This window comes from Oryctolagus cuniculus, chromosome 13 (assembly GCF_964237555.1).
Source record: "Oryctolagus cuniculus chromosome 13, mOryCun1.1, whole genome shotgun sequence".
Classification (NCBI taxonomy): domain Eukaryota; kingdom Metazoa; phylum Chordata; class Mammalia; order Lagomorpha; family Leporidae; genus Oryctolagus; species Oryctolagus cuniculus.
Genome location: NC_091444.1, coordinates 47261687 through 47283194, shown reverse-complemented (window position 1 = coordinate 47283194; position 21508 = coordinate 47261687). Strand labels below are relative to the sequence as shown.

Here is a 21508-nt window from a genome sequence, read left to right as displayed (position 1 = left end):
GCTGGGTCTCCTGCTTCCTTCCCTCCTCATACAGAGCCACCTGCTCTTCCCCGCACGTGTGAGTCTTCTCTTACCCCTGCATCTCAGGCATAGCCTCCCCGCCCTTCTCTTCCCTTCCCCTCTCTTCTCTTCCCCTCCCCTCCCCTCCCTTCTCTTCCCCTCCCCTCCCCTCCCTTCCCCTCTCCTCCCTTCTCTTCCCCTCCCCTCCCTTCTCTTCCCCTCCCCTCCCCCTTCTTCTTCTTCCCATCTCCCGTTTCTTACACACTTGGTGAGCAGCTCTCACAGGCTGGGTGCCATGCTGGGTTCTGGACTAGAGATGAGATGCCCTTGTCCCTGTGTTCTCTGTGTTGTCCTGTGGGGACCATGATACCATCCTCGTTGCAGTCCTAGTGGTAATTGCTCTAAAAGGCAGGGGCAGAGGCTGTGGAGCCCCAGGCCTGGGTGGAGGCCAGTGCGGCTGGCCCTGAGGACTGCGTGGAAGGCTGCAGCTGGCCCTGGGCTTTGATGAATGCGTAGCTTATGCTTCAGATGGGTTGGAGGGTAAGCAGCAGTAGGAACAGTGTGTCAGCAGCAGGGTCTAGTCATTGGCATAAATCAAACAAAAAATAGCTTTCTGGGGCCTGTGTTGTGGTGCAGTGGGCTAAGCCGCTGCCTGCAACATTGGCAGTCCATATGGGATCTGGTTCGTGTCCTGGCAGTTCCACTTCCAATCCAGCTCTGTGCTAATGCTCCTGGGAAGGCAGAGGAAGATGGCCCAAGTGTTTGGGCCCCTGCATCTACATGGGAGACCCAGACTGAGCTTCTGGCTCCTGGCTCACGGCTGGCCCAGCCCCAGCCATTGCTGCCATTTAGGGAGTGAATCAATGAACGGAGCACCTTTCTCTCAGTCTCTCTCTCTCTTGCTGTCTCTGTTTCTTCCTTTCTTTCTGTAAGTCTGCCTTTCAAATAATAAAAATAAATGTGAAGAAAAAGCTTTCTATTCTAGAATAACAGTGAAATCTAGAAATGTACATTCATACCTGGCTTAAATTAATGATATATTTTGCCTTATTAATAATGATATTTCTGATTGGAGGAGAGCTGTATTTCTTCCCATCTCATGATAAAGATTACATCATCCTTTCAAGTACAGTGAAATCAATATGATGTTAATAATACCGAGCATTTGTCATGCCTTATGCTTTTTAAAGATCTTGCCTGTGTTTTGTCTCATTCATCTTCTCTGTACCTGTGTTAATTAAGAAGTTACTAGAATTTCTGATTGGAGATGAGGAAGCTTTGACTTAAAGAAGTTATGAGAACTCTAAAGCGTTTGGCACATGACAGAGTGGGCATGAGAAACTCAGGCTATTGTCCACTAAAGCAATACCTCTTCTGTGGTAGAATCTGCTGTTTTTGTAAACTGTTAAGTCATGTATCACAGATAGGAAGAACCAAAGTATTGGAGTCAAAAAGGAGACACTCACACGTTAAAAGAACACATACACCTGTTAATATTTATAGGGAAACTTGTGGTATGTGTGTATATATTTTAGGCATGCAAGGTTTGGTAGTATTCATTAGAATTCTTTGCATTATAGAAAGGAGAAATGTATTAGCTCCCTTAACAGACAAGCCTGGTGTTTCTGGTTTCAGGAACATCCATCCATCCAAGTGCTCAAATGATATTCTCAGGACTCTGTCTCCACCTCTGGCTTTGCTTGCTTCTGTGTTAGCTTTATCGCTGTTGGTTAGCAGGTACAGCGTGGTTAACAGCTTCAGTTTTATAGCTAACTGAAGTAGCCAGTGGTGATACAGCATCCATTTTCCAGGTGTTCCTGCTGATGTCTGATAACTGAGGTTCAAGGACATGTACTGAGTACTGTGCTCCTCCCTAGATCAGCGACTGAAGCCATGGGTGCAGTGATCCCACTGGCTGGGTGGGGAGATATAAGGGCAAAGGGGGACACCTAAGGTGGATGAGAGAGACCCTTCTACTTCCCTTCTTTCTGGGGTCTCATGTCACATTCACTCGCCTATCCAAATCAGACTGATTGGGACCGATGTACCCCCTATGCATTTAGCATTAGCCTGGGTGGACAGGTGGGGCGTAAGTGGGTGGGAGTATAGAAAAGAGAGAGATGACTAATGGCTTGAAGCTTCCCTGTAAGTGCTGAAGAGGTCCTGGGGGGGGTCAGTCCTGAGAGTCCAAGCGACTTGACTGTATATGACACCGTTAGAAAGAGTCACCATCTTCTAACACTGAGCAGCATTGCAGGGTTGGGAACCACAGTCTATCTAAGGCCCCCAGATCATGTGGTCTGGCCCTGCTAAGGTAACCACAGGTCAGACTCAAAATTCAATAAATCAAAGCAGGCGTATTTTTTTAAAAATAGATTTATTTATTTATTTATTTGAAAGGCAGAGTTACAGAGAGTCAGAAGCAGAGAAAGAAAAAGACAGAGAAGTCTTCCATCTGCTGGTTTATTCCCCAGATGGCCGCAGTGGCTGGAGCTGCACTGATCCGAAGGCAGGAGCCAGGAGCTTCTTTTTTTTATTTAATGAATGTATTTTTGCACAGATACAACTTTAAGAATACAGTGGTTCGGGCCGGCGCCGCGGCTCACTAGGCTAATCCTCCGCCTAGCGGCGCCGGCACACCGGGTTCTAGTCCCGGTCAGGGCGCCGGATTCTGTCCCGGTTGCCCCTCTTCCAGGCCAGCCCTCTGCTGTGGCCAGGGAGTGCAGTGGAGGATGGCCCAGGTGCTTGGGCTCTGCACCCCATGGGAGACCAGGAAAAGCACCTGGCTCCTGGCTCCTGCCATCGGATCAGCGCGGTGCGCCGGCCGCAGCGCGCCGGCCGCGGCGGCCATTGGAGGGTGAACCAACGGCAATGGAAGACCTTTCTCTCTGTCTCTCTCTCTCTCACTGTCCACTCTGCCTGTCAAAAAAAAAAAAATAAATAAATAAATAAGAATACAGTGGTTCTTTCCCCCATGCTCCTCACCCCACTCCCTTTCCACCTCCCATTCCCTCTCCCATCTTCTTCATTATGGATGACTATGTATAGAGGACCAACTCTGTGCTAATCATAGACTTCAACAATTTGCCCCCATGCCCACACACAATATATAGAGTACAATTTGGGGAGAGAATGTGCAGTTGATTCTCATTTTGCAATTCCATAGGGACAGAGGTCCTACCTGGGGAGCAAGTGCACAGTGACTACTGTTGTTCCTTTAATAATTAACACTTTTTTTTATGATGTCAGTGATCATCCGAGGCTCTTGCTGTGGGCTGCCAGGGCTATGGAGGCCTTTTGTGACCATAGACTCCATCGGTATTTGGACACAGCCATAAGCAAAGAGGATGTTCTCTCCCTTCAGAGAAGAATGTCTCCTTTGATGACCCTTCCTTTCCAGAAACTTCTTCCAGGTCTCCCACGTGGGTGCAGGGGCCTAGGACTTGGGCTGTCTTTTACTCAGAGCAGGCTTTTTAAGTTTAAAATTTTGTATGGCCTGTGAATGATACATTAAATATCTAAATGATCCTTGGCAGAAAAAACGTTCCCCACTCCTGATTTAGAGAAATGATTGTACACTTTTCCTAATGAGTCACTTTCCTAGGGAAGCCCAAATCAAGTGATTTGTAGTTGTCTTGTGGATGTGGAAAGCAATGTTGAATGGCAATCAGCTCAAAACCTGTGTTCTTTCCTTTTACATCTTTCTCTCAACAAGGCCATGCAAAAATCTCCAAAAATATAGCACAAAGAATATGTGCTTGTGACTTCTCTGAGACTGATGTGAGGAGATTTTAGGATTTGATTAGCAGATCTCTGTTCGTGCATTTTCGTGTCCGTTGCTGTTACAACCTTGTCATCATTCTTATTTTTATTATTTTACTATGCTGCACCCTGGTGCTTACTACCAGCAAAGCTAAATAGCTTCCCTGCTTAGTGAGGCATAAAACACTGAGAATGTGCCCATGTGTGGATCTTCACACATGCTGGGTGATTGAGGGTTAGAAGGCAAATCTCACTCAGCATTTTCTGTGGAAGAAAAATATTGCAGTTTATTTGACCTTTTATTTATGGAATAGATAAAGTAATGGGTTTAGCACTTTTCTAAGTTCAAATGAAAATACGGAGAGAAAATTAGATATTTTTAAGTTAAAAGCAAGAAGAATATCTAGATCTTTCTATTTGTTATCACCAGGGATTCTTTTCTCTCTCTCTCTCTCTTTCTCTCTCTCTCTCTTCTCTTTCATGCTCCTCTGGTCAAAGAAAATCTTCTAGTAGCCTCAAGGAGAATGATGCTTGAGAGAATTGAGGATTTAACTACAGATGTGACTCAAGAAAAATGGTCATCTCATGCTTAACTAAACGAACATGCCACTTTTCAAACTTACACAGAGGGCTACTCTTACAGAATCCTATTTTTATAAGCTACACTGAATTTTAATGATCAAGGGTTAATTTGGGGATTGGATTTGTGAATGTAGAATGGGGATTGTATAGGTGATCCACATATGTGTCTGTAGGTCTTGATATTTAGTCATAGAAAGCAATCGAAGTGAGCCAAGGATGTCAGCCATTAAGAAGCAGGCTGTTTCACTGCTGTGATGGTTATTGTCCTTGTGGGAATCTAAGGAGATGGCCCACTGAAGAAGAAATGATAGCTGCTCCAGTCCCCCAAGGAAACAGTGAAATTCAGCTGCACTGGGTTGTAATTAGAAAAGAAGTATATTTAACTATTGAAAAAATCTGAGGGAGCTTGGCACACAGGACTCAGGGGCATGTAGGTGGAGCTTTTTCATCTCCAGAAGTTTCCAGGTTCATAAAGGTTTTCCTAAGTGCCTATGAACTTGACTTTTGGCAGCACACCAGTGTGTAATCCCATCCACTTGCTCTCCATTTGAAGCAGAACAGAAGCTTCCTAAGGACAGGGCTGGCTGCTGACTTTGCCTCCTCTCAAGGCAAGTCTAGGCAGAAAATGGCGCTTTTGCACTGGCGCAGGAGCAGACTGACCTAGCTTCATTTGGTCCCCGGTGGTTTCTTCTTTTGTCATTCATCATGACCGTAGTGATGACCACTGTGGACTGTTTACCTGTGCCTGTCAGCCGGGTACGCGCATTAAGTTGATCTGTGAAGTAACCCTTGTTGTTATCATCACCATTTTACAGACGGGAGAGCTGAGGTGCAGCGGGGTTAGGTCACTTTCCTAAAGTTGCACAGATACTCTGCAATTGCTGAGAGAGACCAGCAGGTTTAGCCCTGGGCCCCCTGCTGGGAGCTGAGTTTATAGGCATTGCTTCCAATTCTAGCAGCTATGGGATTCCTGATTCTTCTGTTTACCTTTTCTTTTACTCCTTTTTGTTAGGTCAAGTACAAAAGAGATTTTGAAGAAAGCAAAGGGAGAGGCTTCAGCATTGTGACGGACACTCCTGAACTGCAGAGGCTGAAGAGGACTCAGGAACAAATCAGTAACGTAGGTGCCTGCTTCTTAGTGGGAGAGCTTAGGTGTGCTTCTGGATGACTGGGTGAGATCTGGGGACTCGGAAGTGCATTGGTCGGTGTGGTGCGCGAGCAGTGTTCCGTGTACTCATGAAATATGCCAACTTCGTCTGGTAAATGTTGACCCCGTGATTTCATCACAGTTATCTAGAGCCTGTTGTTTAGAGGTTGTAGAATGGTAGACTCTTGGTCCATTTTAAATGGTTCTGAGCTCTTGAGTTTTTCCAAAATAGGACTTTTATAATTAAATTAAAAATCCCAAGGGAGTTAATCTTTTGCTATAGATAAGCATACACAATATATGTGTAAGGTTAGGAATCTTGAAAAATGTCATATGAGTATTTGCTAAATTGTGTAATATAATGTCATACTTTAAATTACTTGGATATTGTTTGAAATCCTGTATTACATCTACATTTTGAAATTAACATGTATATGTACAATTACTTTGGGTCTGAAAGCTGTGTCTTGTTTGGTAATATATTTTCCTTGAAAAACAAAATTGAGACTAGCAGAAGTTCAAAACATATTAGGGACAAGAAAGGTTAATTCAATGCTTACTAAAGGGTAAGAGTATAAATAACTCATCTTAATTTTTAGATTCATGATTGCCATTTTCTTTCTTCCGCAGTATTATATGAAGTATCTCAAAATGCATTTTTCCATAAATATTAGCTTGATATTAGCAATACAATAGAAAATATGAATGAAAATCAACAACTATGTATGTTATATAAAAATGGAAACAAATATGCAAAGCACACCATTTTTTATCAGAACTGTATTTTGTGTGTCAGTTGTATAGTCACAAAAAAATGTGTGTATCTAGATGTCCCAAGTGATATAGCCCTAATTTCCAGGAAATATTTAATTAGCACATGATACTTGGCCATCATCATGTGACATATATGTACATATAGCTAGCCAAGGATACTTCAAACATTTGTGGAAAATGGAATTAAAAGATAAATCTAGGGGTAGGAGTTTGGAACAGTGCTTAAGCCACTGCCTGGGCCACCCACATCCCATGTCAGAGTACTCACCTGGGTTTCAGCTTCTGGGTAATGTACACTCTGGACCGCAGCAGGTGATGGCTCAAGTACATAGTCCCCTGCCACCCATGTGGGAGATCAGAGTGAGTTCTTGGCTCCTGGCTTCAGCTTGACCAAGCCCTGGCTGTTGCAGGCGTTTGGAGAATGAGCCAGCAGACGGGAGATCTCTCTGTCATTCTGTCTTTGTCTGTTTCTCTGTCTTTTAAATGAATAAATAAATATTTTTTAAAAGATTTGTTTATTTTGGTACAATAAATTTTGAGATCCATGCATATTATGAAACAATTATGTATGGATCACAAAATATTTTTGTAGCAAAATTTATCTTTTAATTTCATTTTCCATGAACTTTCTCTGAAACCTTCATATACACACACACACACACATATAATTTGCAGATAAAATTATAGGATATAATTTGCGAAAAATATTTTTCAAAGTTCAAAAATAATTATTGGGTGCTTAAAAATTGTTTTGGAAGTGAGAAGAGGCCACATACACATTTTTTTTTTGCCATATTCCCTAAGGTTTATTCATTGCTTGCTCTTTAATTCCACATGTTATATTCATAAAGACTTTTTCCTTTGAAGACAAAGGTTGAATTATAAGGATTTACGATATTTGTCTCTTAGTTTTTCCACAACCTGCCAATCGTGACTATTGACAATCCCTTACTATTCTCTTAAATCACAAACCTCTTTTTGCTTTAAAAAATACAAATTAGATGTATATTCTACCAGCAGTTACCTTCAGTAATATTTTTTTCTTTGGATTATATTTGGAGAATGTTTTCTTTTAAAATCAAAGCAATTTTGAAAAAAAAAAAGCTGTATCATAAATCTTCAACTATCACAGAAATTTGTTTCAAAAAGAGCTACACATTTCTACTTAAGACATCATGTGACAGCTAATATAAGGATTGCAGTCTATTCTAAGGTAAGCCTTTTAATTTATATTCAAATTAAGTCAGTATTCATTTTAATTAGGAAAGAACTGATCATTCTCCAACCTTATCCTTAGCAGGAATGTACATTCTCTCCAATACCAGAGGTCGTTTGCAGATCCATTCTTAATTATGCAATAAAAACCCTTAAAACAGGTATGTATTAATCTCTCTTTATCGTTTACATAGTAGTGTGTACAAAATACTGTCTAGGTTAAATATTTATTGCAAGGCCGCCACAAAACACACCCAACACCGGAGTAAGGGAAAAGGCTTCCTGGGGGAAACCCGACAGACAGAGGGAAGGGGTGAAGAAGGAAAAAGAGAGAGAAGGAGAGCGTAAGAGAGAGATCAAGAGAGAGAGAGATAGAGACAGAGAGCAAAAGAGAAATCAGGAGACAGAGAAAGAGAGCCACGTGTTCAGGAACAGGTCCTCTTAAAACTTTGCTGGGGGGTAGGCAGGGAGGTAGGAGCAGTGAATCCCATTAGGATAGGGTTGGAACTGACACCTGGCTTCCAGCAATGGTGGTGGGAGCTAGAGCCCAGGATGGTGTCTGGAATGTAGATCGCGCCATAGATAAGACTGGGCCATTTTACTAACATGTATAATTTAGACAACACTGATTTTTAAAAGCTTGTGACTTAGCATCTCAATATAAAAACGTTTCAGTGTCCCACTGTTAGCAGCCATAGCAATCTTGTGAGTAGCTCTTCTAGCCAAGAGGAGGTGTACTAATGTTTGGAGAACAGTGAAAAGTACAGATGTCATAGTGTTACTGGGAGGGACCTACTTGAAGAAGGGAAGCTGTTCAGCACTGTGAAGGCTGGCGAGTTTATTATTCATTTATGGGACTACAGCTTCATGAACTTTTTCCATTACCTTACTGGGTTTTCCATATTACTCAAGAATCTCTCTCTATAAGAGACTTGGATTGATCTGAGACGTGATGCTTTGGCTGGTCCAGTTTTCCATATTACTTTCATCTAAGCCCAAAGAACAATGTTGGCTAAAACCCAGACAGATATTTTTGACAGTGGCCTGGATTGTGTCTGTTTCGAAAAGAAGGATGTGAGAAAGCGTCCAGACTAGAAAGACCCAGAATCTTCCTGTTAGGGAGGCTGGGACGAAGCTGACTCATCCTGAGAATTACGTGGGATATGAGGTTGTGAGCCTTGCACTGGAGCTGTAGGTTTCACACCAGTTGATGTAGGGGAGGTGAACCAGGTCAGGAGGCTTTGCGTCTTTATTTTACCCATAGTTTCATTTTCTTATTTGTTTTTAGTTTATCTTTGAATATTGTGTGGCTCTTTCTAAACCACCTTTAATCCCCTTTGGACCAAAGAAAGTATAAAGACATGAAGCAGTGGATTCGATGACAACCGCTGGGCGTGTGGGGGAATATGTTATGGGTGAGTGGGCATTTTTGATTGCTTGTGTCTGTGTCAGTGTCAGGAAACGTTTTCAGCCCCTCTCATGTTCATTGGTCCAGGTTTGAAATCATTTGGAAATGCCTGCTCGGTCGGCATATGGGACTGAGCCGTGGGATAAGATCGGACTGTACATTTCAAATTGTGTATAGTGAATGAGGTGAGAGTGGGCTCGCCCTGCCTAACCTGCTTCGAGTGTCAATAATGACAGCACACATTGAACACAGGAGATTTATTAAATACTGCAATTTAAAATTCTTCTGCTACGTTACTCCTGTACAGTAGCCGCAGAAAGAAAAAGAGACAGGGCTCCAGAATCTACTAAGTGGTCAGAAAGAAACAGAATTTGGCCTTCTAAAGCAGAGTTCTTTTTTTTTCCCCCCAGTGGAATTCCAGACAACGTCTTCACTTCATTGAATATATTAATATTCAGGTAGAGAGTGACTGCTTGCTTACGAAACGGAGTGTGGGCTTGGGAAGGGTTTTCAATGGGAAGTCAGGAAATGCAGCCAAGCCGCTGAATTGAAGATAGTGTTTAGAAGTGCAGGTTTTGCTTAAAAGTGTGTCTCCCCGGCCACACGCAGCCTGGCAGCCACTGTGGACAAGCACTGACTTAGGACAGTGGCCCTTGTCACTTCACTGCGTGCACCTGTTCCGGAATTCTCAGGCAGGAGTCCAGAAATGGAAGAACCGTCCTTATCCATGTTTGCTTTTTCTTTCTAAAACGATGTCAGGGAAATGTTCTTAAAAGATAGTGAACAATGTGAATTGAAGAATGATGTGCTCTTGGGCATACTAAAGCATGAAAACACCATTTCTTTCTCGTCCTGGTGAGTCACTCGGAGGCCTTTCTAATTTCAGGTGGTTACCGCGTGCAGATTTCAAGTACATCAGCCAGGGCTCCTGCAGCAGGTTTGCGTCTCATACCACTGCAGTGTGGCCAGCCGCCCGGGGGACCCAGGGTAGCCTTCAGGAGCTAACTGATGGGTTTCCTTCTGCCTGTTTACACGTGAGTATGAGCTGCACTTTCAATTAGCTGACACTGTGTAGGGATAAAGTGTGACGTACAATGGTCGGGTCAAAACCCAGGAGACTTTTATAGACTTTGCGCTGTAGATAAAACCTAGTTGTTCATTTTCTAATTTCTTTCAGAGTGAAGAGGGATATCATGTGAAGGGAAAAGGAAAAAAAAAAAAAACAGATGACAAAATCATGTATTCACAGACCTACTGACATAGTAAGTGTATGATTTGATTTGTCAAGACCTGTGCTGTCTTTGACACACAAAGGAGTGTTTCCTGTGACAGTGTGTTGGGGCTCCTGTGGCAGCCTCAGAAACCCCCCATCTTAAATTCCTGGCCCGTGGATGGTAGCATGTCCACCTGCCCTTTGCTCCTTCCCTGTACTCGGACAGGGTCTACAAAGTAGGCTCCCCGTCTGTTTCCCAAACACCCCTTGGGCTACCACTTGCAATTCAGCATGCCCGTTAATAAGAAGCTCTTACTTGCTTTACAAGAACAGCTGAGATTGAAGCCTTGTTTAACATTATAGGGAAAAAAAGATCTGTAATTTGATCTTGCAATGTAATTATTTTTAGTTTGATACAGTGAGATAATTTTTCACGGACTTCTTAGAGTGGAAAATAAATTATATGCCCATTAATAAGCTCACATGGGTACTGCTGATTTAGTTCCCTGAGATTTTGCGAGTTAGCTTCAAAAATATTAGATGATTGGAACTAAACATAACCTAATAATTGAGTAGTGGTGTCTATGGACTATTAAAATATTTGACTCAAAGTTAGGTTGAGCGTACGGGTGAGCATGCGGGTAGGGATGATTATCTAGGGATTTGGTCTCTGTTTGTAATTTAAATAAATCATTTTGACAGAGACTGACTGTAACCCTGTCCAGGCTGCTGACAGTGTGAAATTGAGCTGTATGGTGGACAGAAGACTAGCAGTCAAGAGAAATCCCCAAAGGCAAAATTTGTTATGTAATTGGGTCAACTCATGCATGAGAAATGCATGCTAATTGTAAACTGGTGGCAAAATTACTGTGCATCAGGCGATTAGGTTCCATAAGAATCCAAGCAACTGATGTGGAAAGAGTTTTCTTTCTTTTTATATTCAGCAAACATAAAAAAAAAAAAAAGGTGAGACAGGTCAAAATGAGAAATCATTCAATGCTGAAATAGATGTTTAGTTTTGTTCCTTATGCAAAGAAGCATACATTTTGTAACTAATGCGAAGTTTCTATGACCACTTCTGAGGCAGCGAAGTCAAGTCCAGTACACAAAGCAGGTTGAAAGGGGAATGAGACAGTTGTATTGTTAACAACTCATCACTGGATTGATTAATGTAGATGATTAATTAGAGGGTTGGTGGTTTCATGGTAAGCCCTTGAAAGCTAGTATTTTTACCGAGTGAATCTATGTATTCCTTTAAGGGACCATGCGTTGTGTCCAACTCATCTCACCCCATAGCTCCAATGTGCTCCCAAACACTAGTGGGCTGATAGCATTGTCTTTAAAGGCACAGATCAAATATGTCAAAGAAAGTGATGGGACAACAGCGAACTTTGCTCCTAATACTTAACACATGGAGGAATACCTCATTCATTTTGAAGCACTTAGATGTACTCCATTTAATTAGCTCCTCTGAACAGCCTCTCCTCAGGGAAGGTATTTCTATGAGGAATACTTATACTTTCATGAGAAAAATGTACGGAAAATTACCTCTCGGTCCTTTCTTGTTTCCAAGTCATGGTTTCCCTCACACCTGGTTTTGCTTTATTTTTCCATGTAGGGCAGGACTTCAAAGGCTGATCTCGTCTTTTTATCCTCGATGTTTTAGCCACAGTCACTTAAAGATACAAATACATCCCAGACCAGTAATTACTTGTGCATGGCAAGTACAAGCATTGTGGTTGTCAAATGGTGTTGTCTCAAGGGGATGGGAAGAGGCCCCATCGTAATAAAAGAATTAGCACTTGGGACTTCTTTTTGGAGACAGAGATTAAGAAGCCAGTAAACAATTTCTGAAGATCCTTCTTTTGTGAAATCCTTCTCCTCCATTCCTTTCTTTTCAATTCCGCCCGCCGTGGTCAGGCCCTTATTCTGCCTGAGTGACTACAGTGGCTGCCTAATTGGCCTCATCTCCTCCCAGGCCACTAGCTCCTTCCTTTGTATCTTAAACACTATCACCAGATGAGTCTTTCTAAAATCTCTCTTTCATCAAGACCCTAATTATGACCCACTAAAAAACTTTCCTTGGGCCTCCACTTGCAGGAGGATAAAGTCTAATCTCCTAAACCCCTAATTCTGATTCTAAGGACCCTCTACAGGTTTGCTCCTAAATTATTTTTCACCTTATCTTTCACTGCTCGTCCACATCACTCATCCATTTGTTTTAGGCCTGCCTGCTTATTCCAGTCTGGGAGTTTTGCACGAGTCATTGCTCTTGTTTAGGACAACTTTAAACCATGTGTAAATGACATCCCTGGTCCCAGGCACCCACTCAGACCCCAGCTACCACAATCTTCTTCGCCTCTGAATTACTGAAGTGCCTCGTACTGTAGGGCTGTCGTTTGCACCGCAAACACCACACATCATATTTGACATCTTGGTTTTAATTAGGTTTTCAAGGGTCTGTGCCTCAGCCCTTTAACTTCAGAGAGGTGAAGTGCATCAGGTCTTCCTCAGCGTGTCTTTTGTATCTGCAAGAATGCACAGCACTGTACTTGGTGCCTTCTCTTTCTGTCACATCCTTGGCTTAGGAATGTTCCTGTCCCTTGCTTTGGTGGCCAGAATAGTCTCTTTTGCCTCGAGATTGCCTCTGCTGTCTCTCAGGCTGTTCCCTACAAGATTTCTTGCAGGGGCTTCCTAAAATGCACTTCTGATCATGTCATACTCTCTCTCTTACTCCATCCATGGCCCCCTACAACTTTTGGGATAAAATGCAAAACCTTTTTTGTGGCATGCAAGCAAGACTGTCACTGGTTTAGTTTTGGCTGAGACCCCCAACCTGGTGGCCCTGCTGCCTCCTGAGCCTCATTGACTTTGCACTCTTCCCATCCACTTTGAGCCCAGATGTTCTTTCTGCCCTTGATCTCCCCCTTGCCCTGGAAGTCTGCTTCCATAGCTGCATTATGAATTTTCTTCCTCCAGATTGCGCTCTGAATGCATGGCCTGTGCCTTTTTCTCTGTACCCCCAGGGCGTAGCATGGTGCCAAATTTGATAAACCAGTGGATTGACTGTCCTAACAAGTACTGCTTCTGTGGCCTCTCACTGTGCTATAGGATGCCGCTGTGGGATGCTTTCTCTAGTCCACACCTGCTAAACACCCATTTTGATACTGTGATGAAGGAATCCCCCTAGCCTTTTATGAATTTCATCTTATAATAGAGTTTATTGCAAGTTGTTCTAATCTCTTTCAAGGTCTACATGTCGATATCACATCAATTTTCTTCTTGAGAACTCCCAGTTTTTTCTCCATTCCATCATCCTCTAGTATGAAGTAGTTACCACATAAATATTTGTTCAATACATAGCTGAATTATTTTAAGGGTGTTATTTTCTCCATTTCCTTAGCTTTTTTTTTTTTTTTTTTTTTTTTTTTCACAGAAGAGCTTGTTTCTTCATTCACTTCTCAGTCTAGGCAAAGAATATCTTTCCAGGAATCAGAGGATACTTTAAAAAGTTCCTGGAAAATGGACCTGAAAGATAAGTTTATTTTGATGCAAACAATTTTGAAATCTATGTATAATGTGGGGTCTTCAAAGAGTTCATGAAAAATTCATGTCAGGAAAAAAACTAGGCATTGATTTTCAAAATTTCTAGCTCTCTTTTTCCATGAACTTCTTGAAGTCCCTTTGTACGCACTATGGTAGAGAAAACTGGTCTGTCCTTTTCAACACAAGATTGCCTGTGCCTGCAGTAGTTCTCTGTACAGAGCAGGTGCCCATAAGCATGTGTTGAATATATGAATGTGGCAATAAGTTAAAAAACGTTAGCTGGTTTTGTACATTCTTTCTCTGGAAACCTCACTTTGCAAGAGAATCCTTAGTTTTTCTTTTTTTAAATTAGTAATTTATTTGAAAGACAGAGAGAGAAAGCACTTGCGCATGTGCAGGTGCTCCCATCCTCCCCAAATGCCTGCCGTAAGCTGGGGCTGGGCCAACCAAACCAAAGTGGAACTCAGTCTGAGTCTCCCCAAGCACGGTGGGGGTGGTGGTGAGCCAAGCAGTGTCTGGATGACTGCCCCAAATCCTACCTCCCTCCTTTAACCTTAATCACCTCTATAAAGGCTCCATCTCTGAATGCAGTCACATTGGTAGTTAGGGCATGATGGTATGATTCAGTGCATGAATGAGAAATCACCTGCATATATGATAGGAACATGTTAAGCTAATTGAGTGACATTAACTTTGTGAAGATACTTTGAAGATTCCGTGTGTGATATAATTGTCAGCTACTATCACAAGCTAGATTTTTTAGTGGAATTAGATGACACCATCCTCAACCTGTTTCCTTTTCAGGAAAATGTTTACATTCAATTTTTAGTTTTTTTCCTATTTTCAAATGGAACTTTTTTTTTCTTTTTTATAAAGTCTTCTGTGTCCTATTTCATCTTTTTTAATTAATTAATTTGAAAGAGCTACAGAGGAAAAGATAAACAAAGAGAGAGAAATAGAGAAAGAGAGAGAGAGAGAGAGAGAGAGAGAGAGAAAGGATCTTCCATCTGCCTATTCATTCCCCAGATGGCCTCAATGGCCAGTGCTTGGCCAGGCTGAAGCCAGGAGCCAGGTGCCAGGAGCCAAGAGCCAGGATCTTTTTCTGAGTCTCCTAATGTGGATGGCAGGAGCCCAAGGACTTGGGCCATCTTCTGCTGCTTTCCCAGGCCATAGCAGAGAGCTGGATTGGAAGAGGAGTAGCGGGGACTAGAACCAGCGCCCATATGGGATGCTGGTATTGCAGGCGGCGTCTTTACCTGTTATGCTACAACATGGGTCCCCTATTTCTAGTCTTTAACTGGCCTTTTCAGACCCCTTTCTTATTGATAATTGACAGAAACAAAGGTAATTTACAGTAGTAATTGCATTTTTTAGTTTCTCAGGTCTTCGTTCAATGACTCAGCTCAGAACGTCGGCCTCATGGGTCCCCATCCTGGCCCTGTGGCCTCTGAGGGAGAGCAGAGGGGTGTGTCTACAGGGAAGGACACTCTGATGCCACCAAGAAAGTTAAATAAAGGTTAGCTATTTTGAAAATATTTTAATTTCCAGCCCATTACACAGATTTAAGGCTTTAAAGATAACTGAATTTTCTTCAAGATTTTGTTATATTTTTGGGGACATCCTCATAAATGAGAACATCCTGAATATCAAAGAAAACTCAGAGATCTCACAAATACATTTGTGGAGTCCCAGATGTGCCCATAGTAAATAATTATGCCACATAATTATGATTTCAGTGGAATTTTGTAGATAGATTTTAAACTTTTTCATTAGTAAGAGTCACAGTCAAATGATATTTTAGCTTACTGGAAGGTTACAAATCAAGGGAGACATTGTTTGGAAATTTAATTAAAAAACCCATTGGTAATCCATGCCACGTTGACACAATTAAAGAAAATTTCATGATTTGAAAGTTAGAACAAGAATGTTCTTTTTACTTTTAATTATATGCAGCTATGTTCTCTAATTGGCACTTCATTTTCCTTGAAGGATTAGGTCATGAAAATTGCATTTCTTTATTTTTCTACTCTTAGCTTCTTTTGTAGCCTTCTTTTCTTTGGCGGTCAGCAGCAGGATTGCAGCCTTTTCCTCTTCCATTTTAAAGTCACGTGCAGTGCTTCTTGTAAGAGGGTGTCTGTTTCTATTTGAGGGTGTAGGTTTCTGTTCGAGGGACCTGTTACTTTGCGGAATGCCCCAGACTCTGTTTTGGTTCCAAGGACAAGAAGCAGGATGTCATCATTTTTTTTTTCTTGTTTGCTCATATTCTGTATAGATTTTTCCTTTTTTATGGCTATATTAACTGTAGTAAACTCAACTTTTAGTTTGTTTGAATTAAGCTTTGTATCATTGCATTTGGAGAATTACAAAAACGTTAGAAATTTCCTGCATTTAGCAAACTCAGAAAAAGAGTAAAATTAGGGGAAAAATGTTAAAAAAAAAAAAAAAACCTTGAAAATATTTCAAGGAACACTTATTCCTTTTGATAGAAATGATTTCCCCTAAACAAAATGACTGAAATATTTGTCTTTGTTGTGTAATTGTGGTGAGGGCTTTGAGAGCAAGTGGCTTTTCTTGCTCATGTTGGAATCCTCTAGAACACAGTCTGACTCTCAAAAGAAGGGCAGAAGGGGTAGCTTCCATGCACACATGTGTTCTAAACACTGGCTATGGGCATTTCATTAGGCCAGGCTCTGTGGATTTCGGAAACAGGGAGAAGCCACTTTTCTGGATGTGACTCATGTTCCTACTAGGATGAGGAAGTGTCTGGGAAGGGTTTTAATGGAGAGAGAGCCCCAGTGGAGGGTCAGGGTGCGTGGGGGAGGAAGCACGCTGGAAGAACATGATGAGATTCGAACACTCAGGGTCTGCTTGTCAGAGTGCTGGGGGCACAGCATTGCAGAGTGTCAGTCGAGGCAAGATTGGGAAGGAGCGGTTATCCTCTATTCAGATAGGCCACGTTTTGGGTACCTACAAATCCAAAATAGAAACATCACTTTTGAAAACTTAGTTACTGAATGTTTCCTGTATGTCAGACACTTTGCTACAAGGTGGGGGGATAATGAGGAATAGACAAGCTGTGACCTCTGACCTTGGTTGATTTGAGAGGTGAGCTGATGGTTGCTGTAGCAACTGTCAACATATATTAGATGATAATACTAATTCAAGTGTGATAAATGCCTGATAGAAGAAAACTCAGTGTGAATACCAGAGGGATAACTCACCTGGGTTTGGGAGGTAAAGAAATTGAACACTTGCCATTACTACTTTAAGATAGTTTTTCAAGAATTTTATGGCATCGTGGGGGCCAGCTCCATGGCTCACTTGGTTAATTCTCCACCTGCGGCGCCGGCATCCCATATGGGCACCAGGTTCTAGTCCCAGTTGCTCCTCTTCCAGTCCAGCTCTCTGCTGTGGCCCAGGAGGGCAGTGGAGAATGGCCCAAGTGCTTGGGCCCCTGCACCTGCATGGGAGACCAGGAGGAAGCACCTGGCTCTTGGCTTCGGGTTGGCATAGCTCCGGCCATAGTGGCCATTTGGGGGGTGAACCAATGGAAAAAGGAAGACCTTTCTCTCTGTCTCTCTCTCTCACTGTCTAATTCTATCTGTCAAATAAAAAAAAAAAAAAAAAAAACAAGAATTTTATGGCATCATTGACTTGAATACAGATTCATGCTGTTTATATAGTAGGAGCCAATAATTTTGTTCTTTCTAAAAAAGTTTTATTTATTTTAAAGGCAGAGTAACAGAGGAAAAGACACATAGATAATTTGTATTTTTTTGAGGTAGCATATTTTTAATTTATAATCAAAAGGCATATCTTTTTTCAGTCTTCTTTTTTCTGTGTCTGCTTTCCTTATTCCCCGTCAGTATGAATTCCCAGAAAACAGCCTTCAAACTGGAATCAAGTTATCTAAATTGCTTAATAGAAATTCAAAAAAGAGATAGACATATCCTCAATAAAACAGAACACAAAGTTCAATCTATGAGACCATAGTAATATGTATATAAAATGTCAAAATGTTTAATTATAAGACTATTGGTTTGCTTATTAATTTCAGGATATTTAAAAAGGCCCGTATCTTAAATATTTGCCTATGTTAAAAATTAATGTTTTATGTTTACTACTTTGGTCTTCAGTGCTTAAGAGGATTGGATGTTTTGAAAGTAAAACTATGGTCCTTTTTCTTCTCTTTTCTTGCCTCTAATCTGTGTAGTGATACTTTGAATTTAAGGGTTCCATGATAGTGCCGAGATATTGAGGAAATATCCTTCCTATTGCAAATGTGCACGTGTCAGAAGTAGCTGCCTGTGGGCGCTGAGGTGCGCGCTGTCCACGTGGAGGGGTGATGCATCTGTGTTCGAGGAAAGAGCCGGTAAGAGGAGGCGGGGAGCATTTCGGTTTCCATCTTCTGTGCTCTTGGCCTGGTCTGTGCTGACAGTGACCCACTGGGACGGTGCCTCAGTGCTGTGGGGCCTTTTCCTGCCAAATATTGTTCTCTTGCAAGATTAAATAGCTGACTCAGTGTGGCCTGCATCTTGGTCCTGCTGCGAATATTAAGACTCCTGCAGGTTGTGATACAGATTAGCTGGTGAGAGCGCTGTTGGTGAAATAAAGTGAGTTTCTCTAAATGAATTTAACAACTGCTGTGAACCTTTTTGTGTCCTGCAGCATGAGTGTGTGTGCTGGCAGTTAACCATTTATTTTCCTCTTTTTCTCCAAAAGTTGCTGCCGTCCACCCCTGCGCATTTATTGTAAACACTTCCTTAACTTTATTTCGCATTCATGGTTCCCCAGATAAGGCATTTGATACATTAAATTGCTAAGTACTGCGAAGGGTAAGCCATTATTTACTTGATTTATTTAAGGGGGAAAACCGTATTTATCTGTACTTACAAAATGAAAGGGCTCTTGTGTCATTGATATAATTAAATAAACCGCACCACTGGGTTATTTAGAGAGAAGCGATAAGCACACTGCACCCTGATCATAGGCTTACTGCTAGTGGTTGAAGAGGTGGGACAGATGGGTAAAATTATTTACATTGTTTCCAACCTCTACTCCATTACTGTTTCTGCCTCTAGGGTTAGAGTAAAATCATTAAAGGTTCTGAATTTTACAGAGATTATGTTGCTTCCTCCTCAATAAAATGAATTCAAAAATGAACAAGAACAATACAAAATTCTAAAGTATGGAATGCAGGTAACCTGAAAGCAGTTAGTCGTTTATTAGATCATCTGATTGCAGATTTCTGCGTCAACTCGTTGAGCTCTTTTCTGTCTTGGGGGTCCTGTGCCTGGTTGTGTTTGAAGCACACACTCAGTCTGCTCCAGCTGCATGCGAAACTTCCTCCCATCTGCTGCCGTGCTGTTCCCATTTGTCTCCCGACAGCACACCTGCATGTGCGTGCGTGCGTGGGTGTGTGTGTGCGTGAGTGCATGCACATAAAAATGCCTGTGTGATTTGTAAGCGACAAAGCACAAGACACTGTAACAAACAGCTATTGACATCCTCAGGTGTTGTTTATCAAGCTATCTTTATAAGTTAAATATTTATTTTTTACTTGTTGCCAAAGACACACCAAAAGCTGGGGGAGGGGAGATGTTATAAGAGTGGACATGGGTAGAGGCGAGCAGGGTTTGTTTGGTGAGCAGGGTCAGTTTGACAGTGTTCAGGGCGGGCGTCGTGGTATAGCGGGTAAAGCCACAGCCTGCAGTGCCAGCATCCTATATAGGGCACCGGTTCGAGTCCCGGCTGCTACACTTCCGATACAACTCTCTGTTATGGCCTGGGAAAGCACTGGAAGATGGCCCAAGTCACTGGGCTCCTGCACCCACATGGGAGACCTGGAAGAAGATCCTGGCTCCTGGCTTCGGATCAGTGCAGCTCTGGCCGTTGCGGTCATCTGGGGAGTGAACCAGCGGATGGAAGACCTCTCTCTCTCTGCCTCTCTGTAACTCTGACTTTCAAGTAGAGAAATAAAATCTCCAAAAAAAGAAAAGAAATAGCCTTTTTCTTGCAGGGCCTGTGACAAATGGGGCTCTGAGGAGGTTTGTCAAGTACTGCCTCATCTGCCACTCATTGTCTGAAAACTGCTCTGGGCATTAGCTTGGGACTGTTCCCTGGCTGCTGGGCCCTGGGCCTGGCCTTGAGGCATTCTCACTTCCGTCCAGCTCACCATTCACTGGGGATGCAGGCCTCTGTGAGTCAGGTTGGTGGACACTGTTGAAGTTTCCAATGGCTCAGATGGAGACTTTCAAGCTACATTTCAGAAAGGAATTAAGCATTAAATTGTTAATCCTGAGAAGTATCATTAGTGACTCAAAACGATCAGTTCAATTGGGTGCTCACACAAGCACACGCACACACACACACACACACCAAAAAAAATTGCGTGTCTGTAGTTAAATGCACCAGGACGTCTGTACCTAGCAGCCCTGACTTGGGTCTCCCGAGCTGAAGATGACAACCTCCTTCTAAACAGTGAATTAGATTATGATGCAAGATCTGCAGATACTTCTATCCAGTTCAAATAAGTTCAAGTAAGTAATGAGGTGGGCATCCATGTACCTACTATTCAGCTTAAGAAGCCGAACATTTAAGAACCCTTGGGAAACCCTGGTTTTCCCTTAGGTTCACACCTCATTCCATGACAAGCTCCTGGCAATGCAAGGGTCACAGCTTGCTGAAAACACAGATTTCGTTGTGACCCATGAAAAGGTCACAGGCAAATCCAATTCCCATGTGTGGGAACAGCATATTGATTCTGGAGAAAGTAAGATTGGCTTCCTGCAGCATTGAAGCACACACAGTTGTTAAGGGCCACCCACCCCTCCCTGGTCCTCAGCAGTGCAGGACTCCCGCATGAGCAAGTCACTCCTTGTGTCCGGGTGTACCCCTGTTTGCACTAGTGACACCTGCCCCCTGAATAGAGGAAGGGATGGGAATGAACCCACAAAAAGAGCTCACAGTGCTGTACAGCCTTTCAGGTTTGTCACTGCATTTGTTGTTTTCACAAGAATCCCTAGAAAGAGGTAGCAGCCTCATGTTACAGAGGAGGAAGCTGGTGCTGCAAGAGGATAAACCGATTGCACAGCTGACACAGCCGGGAAAGGACACAGCTGGGGTTGGTTGGAGTCTAGTTTTCCTTTTCTTCTCCCTGAGACAAAGTGTGGGATTTTCTCTCTACTCCAGGATTTGGGGAATGTTGCTTGTAGGTCCTGGTGGAAGCCCTTGTGCCGTGGAGCAGATGTCATAGTTATTAGTTTCTTTTGTTGATGCAGAAATTAATTTATGCATAAGTGGCATTTTGGAGGCTCCATGGTGAGTATCAGGACCACATTTAGAAGATTCAAATTTCTCAGCAGTTTAAGCGGAGAGAGCCTTGTCACCCACAAGGAGACTCTCCCAGTCCTGTGTTCCTTTATGGACGAGGGTCCAAGGAGGCCTTGCCTTCCCACAGACCCTTCCTGGAGCTTGTAAAATGTGATACTTGGGTTCAGGTTTAATGCTTATTCTCCTTTGAGCTATGTGAGGGGGTCTTCCAAAGTTCATGGAAAATGTGTGTTATGAAAAAACTATGCATGGATTTCAAAATACTTTTGGATTTCAAAATAAACTTCTCTTTTAGTTCTGTTTTTCCTCAAAGTATTTGAAGTCGCCTCTGACTACCTTTCCTGTTCTGCCTTTCTCAGAAGGTCTCTGCTCTGCACGGGTCCCTGTGCGGAGTATGCAAGATCTGAGCACAGTCCTTGTCCCAGAGCACAGAGCACAGAGCACAGAGCACAGAGCACAGAGCACAGCCTGGCGAGAGTGCTAAGGGAGGACGAGGCCTGGCTCATGGCCCTTGCTGGGTTTTATCGGT

General features: G+C 42.6%; 1 protein-coding gene across 3 annotated transcripts in view; it reads left to right on the top strand.

Annotated features, from left to right (window-relative positions):
• NEBL (nebulette) overlaps positions 1-21508 on the top strand; it is a 403673-nt gene that overhangs the window by 224497 nt on the left and 157668 nt on the right. For 2 of the 3 annotated variants that reach the window (XM_070055473.1, XM_070055474.1), the window contains exon 4: positions 5357-5464. In XM_070055473.1, coding sequence (XP_069911574.1) covers positions 5357-5464 — 108 coding nt within the window. Of the gene's footprint in view, positions 1-5356; positions 5465-7655; positions 8896-9774; positions 9923-10065; positions 10151-17860; positions 18020-21508 lie in introns of those variants that run through there. The other variant, XM_051821440.2, reaches the window with a different exon arrangement.